Source organism: Callithrix jacchus, chromosome 3, assembly GCF_049354715.1.
Source record: "Callithrix jacchus isolate 240 chromosome 3, calJac240_pri, whole genome shotgun sequence".
Classification (NCBI taxonomy): Eukaryota; Metazoa; Chordata; class Mammalia; order Primates; family Cebidae; genus Callithrix; species Callithrix jacchus.
In genome coordinates this window covers 48,757,300-48,778,944 of record NC_133504.1, presented here as the reverse complement: position 1 = coordinate 48,778,944, position 21,645 = coordinate 48,757,300, and the positions used below count along the sequence as shown (strand labels likewise).

Here is a 21,645-nt window from a genome sequence, read left to right as displayed (position 1 = left end):
GGGAGCTGAGCATCTTGACGGTAAAAGGGTCCTGGGGGATGACAGGGTGAGGCCATGTAGAGGAAGAACTTTGGTGTCAGATGGGGCTCAACTCATCTTAGTCTCAAATTCTGCAGAATAAACAAGTTTTCACGTGGTTGTGAAGCTAAATGAGGCAATGTGTGTGGCAGCAGTTCTTCAATGGCTATAGAGTATTTTAATGAAGCAAATATTAAAAGACTAGAAACAAGGTCTCTAAGCCGTCCCCAAAGAGCAGAATTAACATGTGGTTAACATAGGATTCTTTCTAATGTGGAAAAACACTGTTCCTCCATCTTGGATGTAGGCTGAATACATACAATCAAGATTTGGGAGGGCACAAAATCCAGGTGTACCTACAGCCATTCAAATGAATTAGCTCCAAAACAACAGGTGATTAAAGTAAAGGATTTATTGTAATCTGCTTACAGTCCTTTGCAAAGACAGACATATGTTTTTGCATAAAGATATAAATTGCTTCATTTTAAACTAATTTAGTGTTTTTTTAAATTATGAACTTTTGGTGAATTATGAACTGTACCAAACCAAGATTTTTAAGAGCAATATGGTACAAAAATAAGAGCAGACAGTTTAGACTGGGACAGGCATTCAACAGTGAATTTAGAATATGGCTTTGCTGTTTAATCAAGCAAAGTTATCTGGAGACACACAAAGAGCCAGTAACTTTGTTAATACAAAAAGCTGATGCAGACCATCTCCATCCAAACCTGGTTAAGTCAGAATTCCCATTTGATAAAAACTAAGTCTGAACTAAAAGCTGTTTTTGTAAGTAAGCCGTTTCTTTTCTAGAAACTCCCAGTCTGCATGCTGTGTATTTATTACCTTCAAAGTGTGGCTTTCATATTGCTGTGCATGTAAGTTGACTGTATTTAAAGATCCGCCTATAAATTAAATTCCTGAAATTGCAAATTATGTAAGAAAAACTCCTCCCTCCGAGTGCAGCTTTCACAGGTTTCCCCTTGCATAAGGCAGGTGTCTTTTGAAAGACAAGGTAATGTTGCCTGCATGGTGAACCCTGGAGATAAGTGTTGATCCATTTGCTGCTTTCTCCTGGCCATGGGCTTCTCCAGCTGCAGCTTTTAGGTTTTGGAAAATAGTAAAATTTCACTGAGCAAACCTGATGACTATCATCACTCTTAAAAGATTAATTTGGCCTCTATTCAAAGTAGTTTATTTAGTGCAATCATATCATTAGTTTCCCAAAAGATATATATGTTTGTAGTTTTGGGCAAGAGAAAAGCCATAAATTGCATCAGTGCCAAACAGATTAATGAATTAAAAATTTTAGTGCCACTGTCTTGCTTGTATGATCTGTAGTTTTTCTCCAAAACTGTTTATGTATAAAATTTATTTTTTAAAACCAACCTTTTAAAAATCTAAAAACCCTCTATCTCCCAGTCTCTAAGCCATTCAGACTGAACCTTGCCAAGATGGGCTGTCCCAGTGCATCCTGCCATGATCTATGTGTTCCTGTGACCAGTTCCAGGAGTGCCGAACCCCTTTCCAAGATCAAAAGGGAATAGCTGATCTTTAGCAGAGAGAGTGCATGGATTTTTTTTCCCCCACAGGAGAAAATCTGATTTTCTAAAATGGGAGGAAAAGATGCTCTCTGAGCCATCGAATTCCCAGTCTTGCTGTCCTAGAGCTGGTTCTGCTTCTGGAGGAAAAGGGAAATGAGGCAGCTTTTAGGAAAGCTGCAGCACTTCCAGGACCTCCTCTCCGACGTGTGTTGTCAAATGACACCTTCCAGGAGCTGCAGACACTGCAGTGTGCCTGCCATTCCTCGACGGAGTAGGATGAAGCAGAAGCTGGAAAATGTGCTCGAGTCCCACAAATGCCCCAAGCGGGAGACCAAGAACAAAACAAAAAGTACAGAAAAAGTAGAAAGGCTTCAAGACAACCAAAGAGGTTTAAGTGTGGTTATTTACAACAGAGACTGTAAAATGGTAAATTAGATATGAAGCTAAAAAAGGCACAGCTTTCCCTTTCTTAAATACACTGTAAACGGTTCATTATGCATGCAGGACATTGCACTTTACAAAAAAAAATTTACCTTGTTTTTTAGACAAAGATAGTACTTAAATAGTCTCCAGCAAAATAGAATTCTTTCAAAAATACTTTCCCATTCATCCTATTAACCATTAAAGATTTTTTTTGTATGTATCTCATTTACAAAAGATCCTTATACCTTATTTCAGGTCCTTCACAATTTATACATACAGTAATGTACAGCACAGCAAAAGACTGCAAAAATTATTTGTAAAGCCAACACAGTAGATACTAGAAATCGAAACCAAGGCATTTGTTTTAACATCTTATCCATTCTAATTAAATAAGAAATGGACGCTAACGGGTGTGTATACCAGTGATGCAGAAGACCGTGGACGAGCAAGGGCTCAGAGGGGGCTGCTGCCCCACGCCACGAGTTCTGTTATTACACAACAGGAATCTGTATATATTTTTTATTTTTTGTTTTTTTAAATAAAAGAATATTAATGCCCCATATTGACTATACGTTTTATGTGCAAACCAAGGGTAAGCTTTAAAAAGTTCATTAGTCCTTGAACCCTTTTAAAACAAGCGAACGATACCAGAAACTACATGGCATAGTTAAAACTTCCATCTGTGAAAATATCAAAATCAGAGTTATTGACTAGATATGGCTTTTCATCCCGAGGAACAGGAACATGTTTCTAAGCGCTGGGGGATTGGAGAGGGGAGAAATCCTTCAGACCGCTCTGGTCTTGCCAAATCCACGAAAAAACAGCTTTCCTGGCTCCAAACCCCTGACATGATTTTAAACTTGAGAAACCAACAAGTGTGAATCAACCATCATCACATGTTAAAAACATGATTTCTTGGGTCCTTCGTGGGTGTGGAACAAGACGGGGAAACTTAAGGCAAAGTTCTTCCGGGGCGACGGGCGGTCACTTCCGGTGGAAGTAGAGCGGCTTGGCGTTCCCCGACTCCACCTTGGGCAGCTGGTCGCTGATGATCTCCACCAGCATTGCCGGGAACTCCACCTTTAGCGCCTGGGACTCTCGGAAGGTGTAGAAGCAGAATTCCAGCAGGTCGTTCACCAGCTGCAACACAGACACAGAGGGGGCATGACATGGGAGTCCCACTTCCAACCTCTCTGCGTCCTGACTTTGGTGGGAACTCAAAGGGCAACATTCAGAAAGCCTCCCAGGAGACCATGTCTTCATTAATTGAGCACAGTCATCTGTCCTGGGAGAGGAAGAAGGGTGCTCATGTCACCCATGTCATCTGCCTTCCATGGAAAACAAATTCAGCTGAGAGCTGGGTCATTTTTGAACACTGAATATATCAGATGCGGCAGGGACAGTGACAGAGATAATAGTGCCTGGGTCACTGAACTACACTCATCAAATTCTAATTTCTAATAATGTGCATATGCGTGTATCTTTGGGATGGACCTTCCCAGGCTGTAAGGTGGGCTGGCAGGGAGGGGCAGGTGCTGGTCCTGGGTCTAAGCACTGCAGATGCCCAGGAGGGTGAGGAGCAGGAGAGAACACCCCTCATGCAGCTGTGGTGTCCCCTTAGCCGGGCCTGCCAATGGAGCTGCCGCCAAGGGGACGCTGGCACTTCCACCTACAGGCCCAGGTCCTCTTTCCCTCCTTTCCGGTTCCCGCCCTGTGGGGGCAGACCTGAGCCTCCTCAGCTCCTCCTATTTCAGGCTGATTTTGAGACAGTAAATACTATCAAGGACAAGTTCTGAGGTGTCCGCCCAGCTCATTTTCCCTACTGTGTGAATCAAGAACCTTTCTCAGCCCCTCCAGACCTGAACTGCTCCTAATTTATGTAAAAAGAATTCTGAATGCAGCAGGGCATTACCGCTGCACAACAAGAACACCGCTTTTCCATTTACTAGGAACAGTAATTTCAAATAAGAAAATATCCACGATTTTTTCTGTAGATGGGAAAAAATGTCTTTTGGTCATTTCCAACTGTATTACAGCTGGCAATATGAATGTGACCTGCCATAAAATAACTCTAATAAAGTGATTCTGGTGAACTTGCATCTGTAACCCGAATGATCTGAAAAAACACTCAACTGGCAAGCTTTAATTGAGTCAGACAGTAAATAACTGTTTGGTAAAGGCCTCAATACAAACCAAGAATCAAGAAAATCTCATCAAGGAAAAAACTGTCATGCTTCTGTTGGTCCTGTGTCACTGCCCTCAATCTGCAGAGCGGTATTTTCCTAATCAGCTACCAAGAACTGTGTGGTTTGACGTGCTCTGCACACTCAGGATGTCTGGGCAGAAAGCTGAGAAATAGCACCATGTTCACACACACATGCTATGCCTCAGTTTCCTTATCTGTAAAATGGAGATAAGAACTGTCTCTGAGCCTCAGAGTTGTTTCAGAGGACTGAGTGACTCAGGTAAAATGCTTCAAACTCGACTTGGCACAAGTTTTATTACAGATGTGGAGAAGTACCGCTAGAGCAAGACCGCTTTGATTCTGTGCTTCGCAAGCTACTTCCACAATAAAACACCATTTTCCTCTTTGGAACAGTTTGTGAAACCTGCTCTGTGCCATTCTGGTGGAACTTGGTCCTTGGGTTCCCCTTCTATAAAATGAGGGATGGGAGAACCTTGTTTTTTTGCCTTTTCGGGAATGATGATATTTAAGAAACATGCCACCCCACTTCTGTTTTTTCTCACATGGCAGGCCCATGGCTGTCAATGCTACAGCCATACTGGGTGTGGCGGTCCAGATGTGGTGCCACTGTCTGTCAGCAGTGCCAATTGCTGGGGGGGATGCTTTGACCAGGCTAGCACAGTCCTGCACACCCACCACAGCGCTCAGGAACCGGATGCCCTGGAGTTCCCTCCATGTGGGTGCCTGAAAGGCTGTGAGGGGGACTTTCTTAAAGTTTTAACCTGAGGATAGACATCTTGGTTTCTAGGCAATATCAACCACCACAAGGATGACTCTGTCTGGTGGCCACACCTTTCATGTTTCTGGGATTGAGCCTTGTTCATGTCTGGGGATAAAGGTTCCCTGTCCTCAGGCCAAAGGGGTTTGGGAAGATCCAACATCCATTATCTACAATTCATCCTCGCCATCTATCCGGCTAAGCCACTGAACACCTGCTCTGTGCCAGGCACTGGGGAAGCTGCAGTGAACAAGTCTCTGTCTCAAGGCATCTGTGTTCCTTTCTACTCTGCAGAAACACACACAGAAAGGCTGTCAGTGTAAGGTGAGAAGGGGTGAAGGGAGGAGGTGCAGTTCAGAGGGGCTCTCAGGAAAGGTGGGCTTGGCACGTGACCCAAAGGCTGCCTGGCCATCAAGGGACGCAAAAGTGTAGGGTTACCTAGGGAGTTCCTGAAGAGTGGAGAAGCCTGCCTGCCTGCCGACTAACATCCCCAACAAGTTACACGGCAGAGCCAGGGCCATGGAAGGGTTCATACTGGTACGCAGGTGACAGCAATGCTGGCACATGTGTTAAGAGAAGGAAGAGTCGACCCTTGAACAAGAGGCAGCGTGCAACCCAGGCACACCTGTGAACCTGCTAACAGGGAGAGGTCCCAGGCCCTCTTGGCGCCTCTGTCCCTATCTGTAACACCCACAGACGTGTCCACAGCACTAAGCATCACCCAGGAGATGCTGAGAAAACAGACCAGAACAGAGAGAGGCTGGGGCAGGGGATCAGCTGGTTTTCCTCATAGGTTGGCTGGGGACAGGTGTCCCAGACACTACTCACTAACTATGCATATTAACCTGGGGTTGGCATTTCCCACCCACCTCTGTTCTGTGTTCCACAGATGGAGAAAGCAGCTCATTCCCAGTCATGAGGCCTTCTGTTTATGTCTTGGTCAGCTGCGGAGGGATGGAACCTTCGTGCAGAACCTGGGCCTGGCCTCAGAGCCAGCAGCTGGAATTGGCGTGGCAGCTGGGGGCTGGGCATTTGACTCTGTAGACATGACATCACCAGTGGAGGAGGGGGTGTCACCACCAACCACTATCGGGAAAGGGCTTATCCTGTATTGAGGCAGCTAGGATGCCCACGGGGGTGGGTGTGCAGAAGGCCTCAGCAGCTACCAGAAGTGATGGTAGCCATAGAAGCCCATCTGGTGCACCCTGCCCTGGGACAAGGCTAAAAACCTCTGCAGGCCTAAATCCTGCACCATGACTGCAGTTACTGAGGTCTGGGAACATCTGTGGGAATTGAAGCAGGGGCCCCCAGTCACTGGGTGAGGAGAACGTGACCAAACCGGTCTGAGCTGCAGGTCCTGGGCCCCACGTGCTCACTTACCTGCAGAGCCTTCCCCAACGCTGGCCTGCTACAGCCAGTGGGCCCAGGGAGCCTTCAGGGCAGAACGCACAGATGCCTGGCCCTTAGCAGATGTTTAAGGAAGGGAGGTGCTGCAGTACAGAGCCTCATCTCAACTGGAAAATTCCAGGCGCATGAAGTTAGTAGCTGCAGGTGGTTAGAGCTCAAGGAGGTGGGGGACAAGGCCAGGAGAGCTGGGTGAGAGTCACATATCAAACACTTGGGTCAGCCTGCATGCTGACCAGCCAGAATGGACACTGGTTCCTGTGCCACACTGCTGTATTATGGCAAAGCATCTAACGGTCACCCTGTACATTCGCATGGGCATCTCCTGGGTACCAGCATGGTGCAGTGCACAGGTACACATTGAGGAATATGCAGACTTGGCCCTTCTGGAGCCTAAAAAAGCCAGGAAATGAGGATACAGATTCATATAAGGCCCTCATACATCATCAGACACTGTCCCTAACCCCCTCAGTGCATGATAGGCCACTGTCCCCAGTACAGGGTTGGCAGAGGCAGGACAAGCTGAACTCATGCCCTGGAAGGGGATGCAGGGCAGGGCGGGAGCCAGGCTGTTCATCTCTAAATGAGCACCGTTTCTAGTTTGAACCCAAACCACTATTCCCACTGCAAAGTGTGAAACTACCAAAGAAGAGTTCAGTTCATCAGCATGTGTCAGCTTTGGAATGGGGGTGGGGAAGCCAGACCATGCCAAAGGCCACCTTTCAAAGCAAATCACTTCAGAATGACTGCGTGCACAGCTTTCCTGGGGATGCCCTGGCAATTTCCTCAGACACTCACTTGGCATGGAATAATTTTTTGAAAATGTTGCTCTCATGGGTAGCTGCTGCTGCTTTCAACCAGCTCTTTCTATGCAGTCACCTCTTCCCGCAGGCCTTGCTGGGACCCAGCCTGAAGGAATCCTTTCTGGCCTCTCACCTCGCAGATGACATTTTTTTTTTTTTCCTAATTTACTTGACAATCAGCCTTGGAGCCCGGTGACCCCTCTTCCTATTTTATCCCACTGTCTACATCTTTATCAGTTTAACCTGTCCTAGTTATGGTGCAACTCTTTAAACTTCGGCCTGCAAGCTCATTGACAGAAGAATCACCTACTTACTCCCCACAGCTCCCAGGAGCAGCCCCTTTATGTTTCTGCTGTGCAGCCCGGGGGTGGGCTGAGAACTAAAGCAATTCCAAGCTACTGTTGCCTGGATTCTTGCTCCTCAGTTTCTCTGACTTATTCAAACTCCCAGTGCTTCGGAATAACTTATTTCAACAGTATTTTTTAGGGTAGCATGTTGCTAGTTTTAGTCAATGAGTCAAAACAAAAACCGGACAACTGGCCGGCGGCAATGGCTCACGCCTGTAATCCCAGCACTTTGGGAGGCTGAGGTGGGCGGATCATGAGGTCAGAAGTTTGTAACTAGCCTGGTCAACATGGTGAAACCCCAACTCTACTAAAAATACAAAATACTAGCCAGGCATGGTGGCATGTGCCTGTAGTCCCAACTACTCTGAAGGCTGAGGCAGAAGAACCACTTGAACCCAGGAGGTAGAGGTTGTGGTGAGTGGAGATCACACCACTGCACTCCAGCCTGGGCGACAGAGCGAGACTCCATCTCAAAAAACAAACAAAAACTGGGCAACTTAAATGAGCATCTCCATTTTGTGGCACCAGTATTGCAAAACTCAATACACCAAGCTAACCCCTTTCTGTCCTTCCCTAGACTCCGGTTTCCTTCAACCTGTTTAACATGACTCCATCCGCATGCCATGCCATGGGCACTCTATGAGCCCCATTCTCTGCTCACTGTGGTTAGAGGCACCGGGGTCAGAGTGGGGACGGTGGTCACAGCGACTAAGCCCAAAGTGCTACCTTTGCTCATTAGCATGAGTGATTTCATTTCAACGAGACCAATGATGGCCTGGCCTGCTGTCTCAGTGCTGATTCCCATTGACCTTTCCCGGTAGATCCCAGGCTAGATGGAGAGGCAAGAACCCTAATTATAATCAGGAATAAGAGTCCCACATTATTAGGAATCAGAGAAGACTTGTACATTGACTTTTCATTCTGTACAAAATGCATCTGCTGGGATCTCAGAAGTTTAGCAGACGCCCAGCATGATTTTTCCAGCTGATGGGCCACAGCTGTCAGGGTGGAAGAGGAGTCTGGCAGGGTCACAGGGCGACTGATGGCACTTGGCTTGCTCTGATGAGGCCATGGGGCTCAATCTGCCTTTTCCCTACTCCCCTCATGAGTCATCGCTGGGGCAGGCCAGCAGCCACTCCCCACGCCCTGCTCCCACTGCAATGAGGGCTTCTCAGAATGCCTTGCAGGGAGAGTCTCCTTGCTGCACATCTGGGGCCACTGCTGCTGTTCTGAGGTTACACAATCACTTAAGTGGTGATGAAGCCTGAATGATAACAGCCTCTCTAAAGTAGGTCCCACATGGTTTCAGTAGCATGCTCATTTCTTATATGTTATCTGCTGACTCCAGGCTGTTTACCTAATTGGAATGAGCTTTTGCCTAAAATGGGCATTGGGGCAGGGGATATTGGGGACTTTATTTTCAAAGATCAAAATTTTAGTCAGCGATATTGATGGGGTTAGAGCAAGAGATACATCAACTCAACTAGTAGTTTCAGTGGACACAAATGAGTGGCAACTATTTAGTCCAGGTGTTCCAGAAATAGCTTTGTGAACATTGGAAAATGACCTGAAGTGATTATATAGGGAGTATGGCCTTCATTTGAAACAAAACAATGTTATGGCTGAATGCAGTGGCTCATGCCTATAATCACAGCACTTTGGGGGCCAAGGTGGGTGGATCATAAGGTCAGGAGTTCAAGACCATCCTAACCAACACGGTGAAACCCCATCTCTACTAAAAATACAAAAATTCGCCAGGCATGGTGGCACGCGCCTGTATTCCCAGCTACTTGGGAGGCTGAGGTAGGGAAATTGCTTGAACCCAGGAGGCAGAGGTTGCAGGGAGTCGAGAGAGCACCACTGCATTCCAGCCTGGGCAACAGAGCAAGACTCTGTCTCCAAACAAACAAACAAACAAAGAATGTTATTTTTGGATATGGCACTAAAAACATAGGCAATGAAAGAAAAATAAGTATGAGTAGATCAAAATTAAAAACTTCTGTGCAGCCAAGGCCACCATCAAGAGAGTGAAAGGCAACCCAAAGAATGGGAGAAGATATTTGCAATCATATATCTGATAAGGGGTTAATATCCAGAATATATAAAGAATAACTACAACTCAACAACAAAAAAACCAAACAATCAAAAGTTGATAAAGCACTTGCCAAGGCCGTTTTTCCAAAGAAGATACACAAATGGCCAATGAGCACATGAAGGGATGCTTAACTTCTCTAGTCAGCAGAGAAATGCAAATCAAAACCAAAACTGCAATGAGATAGCATTTTACACCCATCAGGATGGCTATTATAAAAAAAAAAAGCAGGCGGGGAAATAACAAGTGTTCAAAAAAGAAGTGGAAAATAACAAGTGTTGGCGAGGATATAGAGAAATTGGAACCCTTGTATGCCACTGGTGAAAACGCATCATGCTGTAGTGCTTTGGAGGACAGTATTATAGTTCCTAAAGAGATTAAACAGAGAATTACCATGTGACACACCATTCCACTTCTGGGCATATACCCAAAAGAACTGAAAGCAACTACTTGAATAGAAATTTGTAGGTAAGTGTTCACAGCTGGGTGGGGTGGCTCACACCTGTAATCCCAGCACTTTGGGAGGCTGAGTTGGGTGGATAACCTGAGGTCAGGAGTTTGAGACCAGCCTGGCCAACATGGTGAAACCTCATCTCTATGTGTGGTGGCAGATGCCTGTAATCCCAGCTACTGCAGAGGCAGAGGCAGGAGAATTGCTTGAACCCAGGAGGCAGAGGTTTCAGTGAGCCGAGATTGTACCACTGCACTCTAACCTGGGCAAGAAAAACAAAACTCCGTCTCAAAAAAAAAAAAAAAAAGTGTTAACAGCAGCATTATTCACAATTCTGAAAGGTAAAAACAACTCAACTGCCCATCCAGAGATTAACAAAATGTGGCATACACAGAGAGCTATTAATCAGCCTCAAGAAGAAATTAAATTCTGATACATGCTTCAGCACCATGAACCTCCAAAACATTAACTAAGTGAAATGAGCCAGACACAAAAGAACATACACTATGTGATTCCACTTATATGAAGCACCTATAGTAGCCAAATTCATAGAAACAAAGCAGAATAGCGCTGATCAGGAGTAGGGGAAAGGAAGGTAGTGTTTAAGGGGTAGAGTTTCTGTTTGGGGTGATGGATGGTGGTGATGGTTGCACAACTACATCAATGGACCTAATACCACTGAATTGTACATTTGAAATGATAAACTGTGAGCTATGTATATTCCACAATAAATATTAACTTTTAAAGAACAGATTCTAAACCCCCAACCTGCTCCCAGTGCAGGCGGAAGGGAGCAGGTTGGGGGTTTAGAATCTGCTTGTGCCCAGATGGGCCCCTGAGCCATGTGGCTCTGCTTTTTCCCTGTCTGGTTACATCTCAGCAGAAAGTGACATGGTAAGAAAAGCCCATCATTTACAAATTCAGCAGCATTTGAGTTGTTTCTATACCTAAAGAAAAGGTTATGCTACCACTCACTTATGGGCTCTGTTCTGAAAACCCAGCCTCCAAAATGCCATCATGCAGCTGAATGTTCCTGGCAGGCTGTCTCAGTGGGTGAGTTTTGGAGAGTCTTGAAGCCCTCCTAGATCCGGCCAAGAGAGACCAAAAGGCACTTCTTGGCCAAAAGTTTGTCAGTGAGCACGCTTGGTGCATCAGCTAAACACTAGGCATGTGAGAGGCATCTGGGGACCTTAGCGGGATGCTTAATGATGCTGATGGAGTAACAGAGGCAGGGTTGTCCCATGCAGCCTCCCAGGACTGGTTCCAGAGTCTAGGCTGGTGTAGGTTCAGGCAGTCTAGGTTTGGCCAGTGCCTGCTCAGGAATGGGCTGGCTGGGATGGGAGAGTGGAGGGTGGAGTAGATGCTACGGTGTCTCATGAGAGACCAAGGGCATTCTGAAAACTTACTCTGATCAAGACTATGTTTTAATTTGTTCTTCATTCCTTTTTTTTTTTTATTTTTTGAGATGGAGTCTTGCTTTTGTTGCCTAGTGGCACAATCTCAGCGCATTGCAACCTCCACCTCCTGGGTTTAAGTGATTCTCCTGCCTGAGCCTCCAGAGTACCTGGGATTACAGGTGCCCGCCACCACACCTGGCTAATTTTTGTATTTTTAGTAGAGATGGGGTTTTACCATGTTGGCCAGGCTGGTCTCGAACTCCTGACCTCTTGATCCCCTGCCTTGGCCTCCCAAAGTGCTGGGATTACAGGCATGAGCCACTCTGCTAGTAAAAATGGGGCCCTTCCTCCCCATTTTTATAACAGGTTCAACACTAATCACTGATCTCTGGTCAGGGGTGAATATTAAGAGATCCTAAATGTTTGGATGCTGTGCTAAGCAAGATGGGCTCAATTTCCTTCCAAATTTTTTGTTTAAATTTATTCAATTTCCACCTTGTTTAAGTTTCCTTGTTTTAAAAGCCTCATTCTAGATCACAGCTCCGCCTTCTTGAGAATAAGGTCTATTGTACATGTGAAAACCACAAAGAAAAATGACACAATGGAAGAGAAGAAAGTAGAGCTTAAAGATAGAGGGGTAATTAGAACATTGCTGAACAAAGGAAATCTGATGAAAGGGTGGTGTTTGAAATGCATTGGCATGTTACTGTATATAGAAGTATAAACTTTTCCTAATCTTGTTTTCAATATTTCTGAGATCTTTCTTGCAAATGTACACTATGCTGAGCAAAGTAAAAATCTAAGCTGGCTTGTGTTTATATGTTATCAACTTTAACATTAGGTTTAATCTAGATTAGGCAATTAAATCCTTACTTCGATCTCCCAGTAAAAAGAACACCAAGCAATAAGTGGCCAGAGGCACCCTTAGGTAGGAACACGTGCGAGCAAGGTGTCTCAAATCAATAGATAAGGACTGTTTTCTTCCCTCATTCTATGATGCCACAGAAAGCAAACAGGGTCTGGTAAACTACCGTCACAGGTCACATCTGGCCTCATGCTTTGTAAGTTTTTTCCATGTTTGTGTTTTTTATACTTTTAAATGACTGAGGAAAAAAAAGCCAAAGAATAACATTTTGTGACATGTTCAAATGATATGAAATCGTTTAGAAGACAACCACACTCATTCATTCCTTCGCATATATCCTGTGACTGCTGTCCTGCCACAGTGGCATAGCTGAGTAGCTGTAACCAAGATTGTGTGGCCCACAAAGCCTAAAAACAGTACTACGTGGCTCACTTCAGAAAAAGTTTGCTGACGTATGGATTGGAAGGCATCTCAGAGATTCAGTAATAGTTTTTGAAGGAACAGGTTTTGTTTGTTTGTTAAAATACATAAATCACATGCACCTGTAATCCCAGCTACTTGGGAGGCTGAGGCAGGAGAATCACTCGAACCTAGGAGGCAGAGGTTGCTGTGAGCCGAGATCGCACCATTGCACTCCAACCTGGGCAACAATAGTGAAACTCCATTCATACATATATATGTGTGTGTATATATATACATATATATATATAAATCAAGTATAAGATGTTTTCATCTTATTTAGTATTTAGTTTTCAAAACCACTAAAATGTGGGGGGAAAAGGTCTCTAAATGAAGCGATATGGTGGTGCCTAGATTTGGCTTTCCTGTTACCATACGGATTCTTCTAGCCTTTAGGAAATGCTTTGGGAAGAATCCTAGCACCTATGGGGACAGGGCTAGGTAACTGGAGACATCATGCAACTTAAAGATTCCAGAAATTATCAGTTAAATAGAGAGCCTCTGTCACGTATGTCTCCTATTCTTGGCTGTTCCTTAAGGAGTCATTTCCCTTTGGGCCTATATTCCCTGGGCGTTATATATATTCACAGTCGATCCTCCATATCCATGGTAGCTAACTGTATCTTACAAAGTCACCTGACCACTGATTTAATGAATACTGAACAATTGTTCCTAGAGGAAATACAGTGTTAGCTTCCCACAAGCTACTGTAACCACCCCCATAGGGTTGACAAGAATTGCATGCCAGGTTCTGGAGAGAAATATAGTTATAATTAAGTACTAATCATGTTACACTTTGGCCCACTTCCTAGTTGCTAAACATCACATAGCAGTAGATATTGAGCATACGGACAGGTCTCTGACACCAGAATCAAAGACTTTTGTTTAAGGATCTCTTAAGACAACCCTGTCCAACCCATGGCCCAGGGGCTGCATATGGCCCAGGATAGCTTTGAATGCAGCCTAACACAAATTTGTAAGCTTTCTCAAAACGTGACGAATTTTTTTTTTTTTGAGGAGTTTTGCTCTACTGCCAGGCTGGAGTGCAGTGGCACCATCTCAGCTCACTGCAACCACTGCCGCTGTGCACCACCACGCCCAGCTAATTTTCTGTATTTTTAGTAGAGACGGGGATTTCACCGTGTTAGCCAGGATGGTCTGGATCTCCTGACCTCGTGATCTGCCTGCCTTGGCCTCCCAAAGTGCTGGGATTACAGGCGTGAGCCACTGCACCCAACAACATGATGAGATTTTTTTGTGATTTTTTTTTTTTTTTTTTTTAGCTCATCAGCTATCACTAGTGTTAGTGTATTTTACATGCAGCCCAAGACAATTCTTCTTCCAATGTGGCCCAGAGAAGCCAAAAGATTGGACATCCCTGGCTTAAGATGTTTTTCAGACCTTGAATTCCAGCAACCAATTTGAAGACCCCCACAGAGGAACAGGGTCAGCATGAGAATATGACTTCTTCCTCTCCCTGTGGAGCCACTTCCCCCAAACTCTTCAACCAATCAATGACCTCCACACTTCCACCCACTGTCAAACCCTTAAAAACGCTTGTCCCACACTCCTGGGGAGATGGATTTGAGGTTTCCTCCCGTCTCCTCTTTTGATATGACTCTGATTAAACCTCTCTGCTACTACCCACTGTCTTGGCGTATTGACGTTCTGTGTGCATCAGACAATAACCTATTATGGTTACATTGCTGGTCACAACTTTCTCAACAAATGACCAATATATAACCTTGTTTTATGCATGTTTCTGTTTAAAGACATCTTATTTAATGTATACTGCCAATTCCTTAACCTTGAACTCATGGCAAACAGCACTGTTACTCAGGCCTGAAGGATGCTTCTTTAACACACATATTTTCTCCAAAAGCCACATCATAGCTTTCTTGCACTTAGGAACATAGCACTGGGGCTCTATGCTTGGGGGCCATCTCAACAGCAAACTCACCAACAAAATGCACAAAAATGCAAAACCAAACCAAACCAAACCATGGTATGCAATAGACCTCAAAAAGGATGAGTATTTATGGCACCAGAGCTGAAATAAGAGAGTAGAGTCACCTTGTTTGACCTTGCCAGGAATATGCACATTGATGGCAGGCATTTTTCACTGCTCTGCACATCTGGGAATGCCTGTAAAAGTGCCCTGAACATTGATTTTAGGGTTACAAATACATTTAGTGAGGAGGTGAAGTTGTAAATACAAAATCTGAGAATGATGAGGACTGACTGTAGTTTAACCCATATATACTTTCTAGACCCTTTATGACCTTGATAAACTTAATTGGTCAACTGGCATCTTCCTAGCCTTTTAAATATCAATCATTTAAAATGATCTCCTCTATTCTATGATGACACTGACAATAACATTTCTCTATTGCTTAAGGGTGTCTCACTCCTTATAAAATTCCTTCACTATTTCCTTTTTGTATCAAATGAGGTCCTGGATTTAAAAGTTCCTTTTTTAGCCTATCAGTGAGTCCCTTGTCTGCCTGAATTCTATGTCCTGCTCCATCCAAACTGTTTGTCTTTGATATCACTGCTGTCTTCTCCCCTACCCACGCCTGCAAGGTGTTCTACCCACTGCAAGCTGTATTTCAGGCTGAATTCTGACAAACACAATCCTAAACAGATTATATTATGCGTAGGTCAGGCTGCATAATTGGTGGGGCCCCATGCAAAATGAACATAAGGGGTCCCTCGTTCAAAGTTTACTAAAAATTTCAAGATGGGAGCAGCAGAATATTATGCCAAGAGTGGGACTGCAAGGCCACACACCCAGACACTTGGCCCTGGTGATACCCACTTTATGGATGAGTCCAGAGTGACACGTAAGCTATCAGCAATGGAGCTACCCAGGCGGAGGGCTGGCCTGCCACCCACAGGAGCCACCTGATGGCTCCCTCAGGTGCTTCCTTCCCTCCTGCCGCACATATGAGTCCATGAAAATGCATTTAATCCCCCCATCTTAATTCCTTTCTCTATAAAAAGGGTAAAAATAATCCAAGTAAGCATTACTATTATTTTCTTTTTATAGAGAAAGGAATTAAGACAGGAGGGGGATTAAATTTAAATAGTAATATTTACTCATCCTCGCCTCATGGAAACATTAGAAGGATTTAATGACAGGACTTAGAAAGAAAGACACCATGTAAATCCCAGGTATTACACAGTTATTATTATATCGTAAGAAGAGGGATTTGAGCTGCATGGGAGCAGGGGATTTACTGACACAGGTGTTAGACAATAAAATAGTCTCCCAAAATCTCCCCTAGATACATTTCACATCAGGAAGAGGTTCCTGTGTGTCAGGTTTGATTTAGATGTGATCTTCTAGAAGTGCAGAGCACAGGACTTTCAGAGGTTTTTTTCTACCTAAAACTTTTGTTTTTTCGACAAAGATCACCCTGTGACAGCACAAATTTTGCAGTCAGGTGAGAATGCCTGCTTTTCTCCCAGAATGATGCAAAACCCTAGTTTTTCCGCAGCGTTCTTACAGAAAATCACATGCTTGTTAAGTCTTCAAAACTAGCTGTGAACACCACATGTGTGGGTCTGTAACTTTTGAGATATCAGTGATGAAGAAGATGAGTTGGTGATCATAAGAAAAATACTTTCTCCCTTCTCTAAATAAACTGGGGTCAAACACAGCTTTTAATTTTTGCCAGTTAAGGAGTAAAAGAAACAAACTATGTTCTGTTGTCATCATAAGAGAAAGATGATTTCAGTATGAAAACAAACAAAAACAGAGAATGGGAGAAAATATTTGCAAATCATAGATTAGATAAGGAGTTAATACCCAGAATATAGAAAGAACTCCTACAACTCAACAACAACAACAACAACAACAACAATGAAATTGATTAGAAAATGGGGCAAAGACTTGAAAAGATATTTATTCAAAGATGACTTGCAAACGACCAACAGTGCACGGAAAGGTACTCAGCATCACTTCTCATTAGGGAAACGCAAATCAAAACTACAATCAGTTACCACTTCATGACCATGAAGATGAGCATTATAAAAAAATCCCAGAAAATATCAAGTGTTCACAAGGATGTGAAGAAATTACGATCCTTGTTCAATGTTGTTAGCCATGAAAAATGGTGTATCTGCTGTGGAAAATTTTGGTGGTTCTTCAAAAAAATAAATACAGAATTTTTATATGATCCAGCAATCTAACTTCTGGGAATATACCCAAAAGAATTGAAGGCAGAGTCTCAAAGAGATATTTATACATCCATGTTCATAGCAGCTCGATTCACAATAGCCAAAAGGTGGCAACCCAGATGTCTCTTGACAGATTAGTAGGCAAACACAATGTGATGTACACATAAAATAAAATATTATTCAGCCTTATAAAGGGAGGAAATTCTGACATCTGCAGCAACATGGATGAACCTGGAGGACATTATGCTATGTGAAATGAGCCAGTCATAAAAAGACAAATACTGTATGAGTCTCCTCATATGAGCTACTCCCAGTAGTCAAATTGATAGAGACAGAAAGTAGAAGGGTGCTGGGGGAGAGGGGAATGGGGAGTTTCAGTTTTTCAAGACAAAGAGCTCTGGAAATTGGTTGTACAACAATGTGGATGTACTTGACACCTACACTGTACACTGAAAAATGGTTAACATGGTAAATTTTATGCTTGTGTATTTTACCACAATTAAAAATAAAATAATAAAAAAAGGAAGCGTAAACTCCTATATGGACATTTCCCCTCCTCATTCCTCTAAAATAGTATAATTGCATCTTCGAATGTTGCTTGGCTGTTGACCAACAGTTGGTAAGCTCTGTGAATTATCTAAAAACCAGCCACTGAAAAGACATTAACCTTCTTGAAAGAGGTAAGCATATTACCCAGGTTTTACATTAAGTCAGCCACAGAAAGTTATGACCAAGCACGAAAGGCTGAAGAAGATAAAAGTTCTATGGCTGAAAGTGGAAATGAACCATCATTATAATTAAGGTATAATGTATTGTGATGGGTGAGGAAGGGCTCAGGACCAGCATCGCTGAACTAGATCATGACTTAAAACACAAGGATCAGCTCAGAAGCTTCATGGCTGCCTTTGATGCTGAACTCTTCACATGGTGACATATACACATCCTCATATATACACACATATATGCACATAGTACATAATAAAGTCAGCCATGGTCTGGAATAGAGTTTTGGGGTTATTTACGAAGACAGGCTTGTTAAGTTGCTGGGATTTCTTAGCCAGGCTTAAACATACAAACACAAAGATACTGCATATTTGCTCAACCACATTTGAGCTGCTCAATTCCACACATCCTATCATATAACAGAAAGAGCCATCATTTATTTATTTAGAGATGGAGTCTCGCTCTGTTACCCAGTCTAGAGTGAAGTGGCACGATCTCGGCTTACTGCAACCTCTGCTTCCTGGGTTCAGTTGATTCTTCTGCCTCAGCCTCCCTAGTAGCTGGGACTACAGGTGCCCGCCACCACGCTCAGCTAATTTTTCTATTTTAGGAAAGATGGGGTTTCACCATATTGGCCAGGCTGGTCTTGAACTCCCGACCTCATAATCTGCCCTCCTCAGCCTCCCAAAGTGCTGGGATTACAGGCATGAGTGACTGCGCCCGGCCCACTCTCTTCTATTTATTATGGCAATTTTACTAAGGAACTTTGCTGGACAACACTCTCCACATTAAAAGAAAAATGAACTGCTGTCCCTGTTTGCTTTGTGGGTTCTAGTATAGATACTGAAAACTCCGTGAGCATTACCATGCCTTGAGTTGATCCACTGTTCTTCACACCCACCTCCCAGCTGCAAGGGCTACTGAACAGTTGTTCAGGCCTTTTGCTAACTGGTCTTTCTGCAGCTTCTGCCCCTCAGACCCCTCACTGGCAAAGTGGGGCACAGACCCCTTTTCTGGCTTGTCCTGAATGTCCCCATTCTGCCTCCTTTTCTTCCCTTGGTACCAGCTCTTTCCCAGACTTTTTGCAGCCACCTCCCCATTTGACCACTGTTTTTCCTCTAGACCCTCTTCCACTCTGGGCCCTCTTCTCAAGCTGCACCAACACCTGGGCAGTTCCATTTACTCCCAGCTTCAGTGACCATCCACATGCTGCCACCTCCCACATCCGCAGCAGCGGGCTGACTTCCTCACCTTCACCCACAGAACTCCATGTTTACCTGCTAGTTTCTCCAGAAAGTCCTAAAGGTCTTTCAAAATCTCTATATCCTAAACAAGCTCTTCATCCCCACTCCCAGATCTCCTTGCCCTGAGCCCCCTCCTCTGTGCAGGTGCCACCCTGCAGCTATCTACTTCCAGTCCTGGGGAGTCCTCTTTGACTTGCTCTCTCCTCTCTCAACCTCCCCATCCCATTCATCACCAGGAGTCATCAATCCACCACCTGAACCTCTCTTGGTGTTCCTGCCCCAACTTGGCTCCACCACCTCTCATTGAACCACAGCACCCATGTCCCAACTGGGACGCTGCCTGCTGGCCCTTCTTGATCCTCTAGAATCTGTCAAACAGAACCATCCGCACAACTTGCTGCACTGCCTGGTATGGTGGCAACTAGCCACACGTGGCTGTAGAGCACTTGAAATGCAGCTAGTGTGTCTAGGGGACTCATTTTCCATTTCACTTAATTTACTTAATTTAAATTTTCCACATGGTGGTGGAAATGTCATTGGACACTGCAGCTCCAGATTCTCTACAAATGTGGTGAAAATCCCTCAACAGCTTCCTTGGCCTGGCTTATGGATTCCGTCATTGTCTCTCTCCTCTTTCTCTCCATTCCTCCATGGCTCTCTTGGATACAAGGAAATTCTGCAGCATATTCATGGTACTGCCAGCACTGGGTCCTTTATTACAGACATAGAAGCAAATAGCCTCATTTCACTGTCTCCTGAGCAACAGGAAAAGACAGTGAACATTTGTTCAGTGCCTGTTATGTGATAGATGTCTTAGTTCCTGTGTTATTTCATTCATTCCCCAAACTTCCATTTGTTCAGTGCCTGTTATGTGATAGATGTCTCAGTTCCTGTGTTATTTCATTCATTCCCCAAACTTCCTATAAGATGGGTATTGTTACTGCCTTGCAGTTGAAGAAACTGAAAGCCAAAAACTGAAGTGAAGCCCAAACATGGCTGAAAGAAACGGAGATCTAGTGCCAGAGGCCACATTCTTTCTGTTCTTTGCAGTGGTCTCATTTCCATGGCAGGCTCCTATTTTGGCCTCAGAACGTTTCCTGAGGAGAAACTTTTCCTTAGTGGAAAGATGTGAGACAGAATAAAATATGAAGTGAATGGGCTACCCAACTAAATGAACAGAGCCAAATGTGCAGCTTCCATTCTTCTGCATGAGGTAAGAAATGCTTAAAGTAAGTTTGTGTCTCCCTCCATGCCGCCTATGGTGTGATCCTGAGAGAAATTACCAGGACCATAGCCAGATACAAAAGCACCCACTAATTATATGAGCCAGGAGTCTCTCTAAATAATTTGTGAATAAAAATAATAAAGGGATATCTCCAGTGATCCCACAGAAATACAAACTACCCTCAGAGAATACTACAAACACCTCTACACAAATAAACTAGAAAATCTAGAAGAAATGGATGAATTCCTAGACACATACACCTTCCCAAGACTAAACCAGGAAGAGTAGAATCCCTGAATAGACCAATAACAAGTTCTGAAATCAAGGCAATAATTAGGAGTCTAACAACCAAAAAAAGTCCAAGATCAGACGGATTCACAGCTGAATTCTATCAGAGGTACAAAGAAAAGCTGGTACCATTCCTTCTGAAACTATCCCAAACAATAGAAAAAGAGGGACTCCACCCTAACTCATTTTATGAGGCCAGCTTCATCCTGATACCAAAACTTGGCAGAGACACAAAACAAAAAAAGAAAACTTCAAGCCAATATCCTGGATGAACATCAATGTGAAAATCCTCAATAAAATACTGGCAAACCAAATCCAGCAGCACATCAAAAAGCTATCCATGATGATGAAGTAGGCTTTATCCCTGGGATGCAAGGCTGGTTCAACATACAGAGATCAACAAACATAATCCATCACGTAAACAGAACCAAAAACAAAAACCACATGATTATCTCAGTAGATGAAGAAAACACCTTTGACAAAATTCAACAGCCCTTCATGCTAAAAACTCTCAATAAACTAGGTATTGATGGAGCATGTCTCAAAATAATAAGAGCTATTTATGACAAACTCACAGCCAATATCATACTGAATGGGCAAGAGATAGAAACATTCCCTTTGAAAACCAGTATAAGACAAGGGTGCCCTCTCTTACCACTCCTATTCAACATAGCACTGGAAGTTCTGGCCAGGGCAATCAGAGAGAAAGAAACAAAGGGTATTCAAATAAGAAGGGAGGAAGTCAAATTGTCTCTGTTTGCAGATGACATGATTCTATATTTAGAAAATCCTATCCTCTCAGCCCCAAATCTCCTTAAGCTGATAAGCAACTTCAGTAAAGTCTCAGGATACAAAATCAACGTGCAAAAATCACAAGCACTCGTATATACCAGCAATAGGCAAGCAACGAGCCAAATCATGTATGAACTCCCATTCACAACTGCTACAAAGAGAATAAAATACCTAGGAATACATCCTACAAGGGACATGAAGAACCTCTTCAAGGAGAACTATAAGCCACTGCTCAAGGAAATAAGAGAGGACAAAAACAAATGGAAAAACATTCCATGGTCATGGATAGGAAGAATCAATATTGTAAAAATGGCCATACTGCCCAAAATAAGTTACAGATTCAATGTTATTCCCATCAAGCTACCATTGACTTTCTTTGCAGAATTAGAAAAAACTACTTTAAATTTCATATGGAATCAAAAAAGAGC

General features: G+C 43.7%; 1 protein-coding gene across 9 annotated transcripts in view; it reads right to left on the bottom strand.

The window, feature by feature from the left end:
- Nucleotides 1–412: 412 nt before the first annotated feature.
- The window catches only part of NR3C2 (nuclear receptor subfamily 3 group C member 2), a 356,613-nt gene continuing 335,380 nt past the window's right edge, over nt 413–21,645 (bottom strand). For 8 of the 9 annotated variants that reach the window (XM_008992565.5, XM_035292341.3, XM_078366026.1 and 5 more), the window contains exon 9: nt 413–3,122. In XM_008992565.5, coding sequence (XP_008990813.1) covers nt 2,967–3,122 — 156 coding nt within the window. In that variant the 3' untranslated portion in view covers nt 413–2,966. 9 annotated transcript variants of the gene reach the window in all.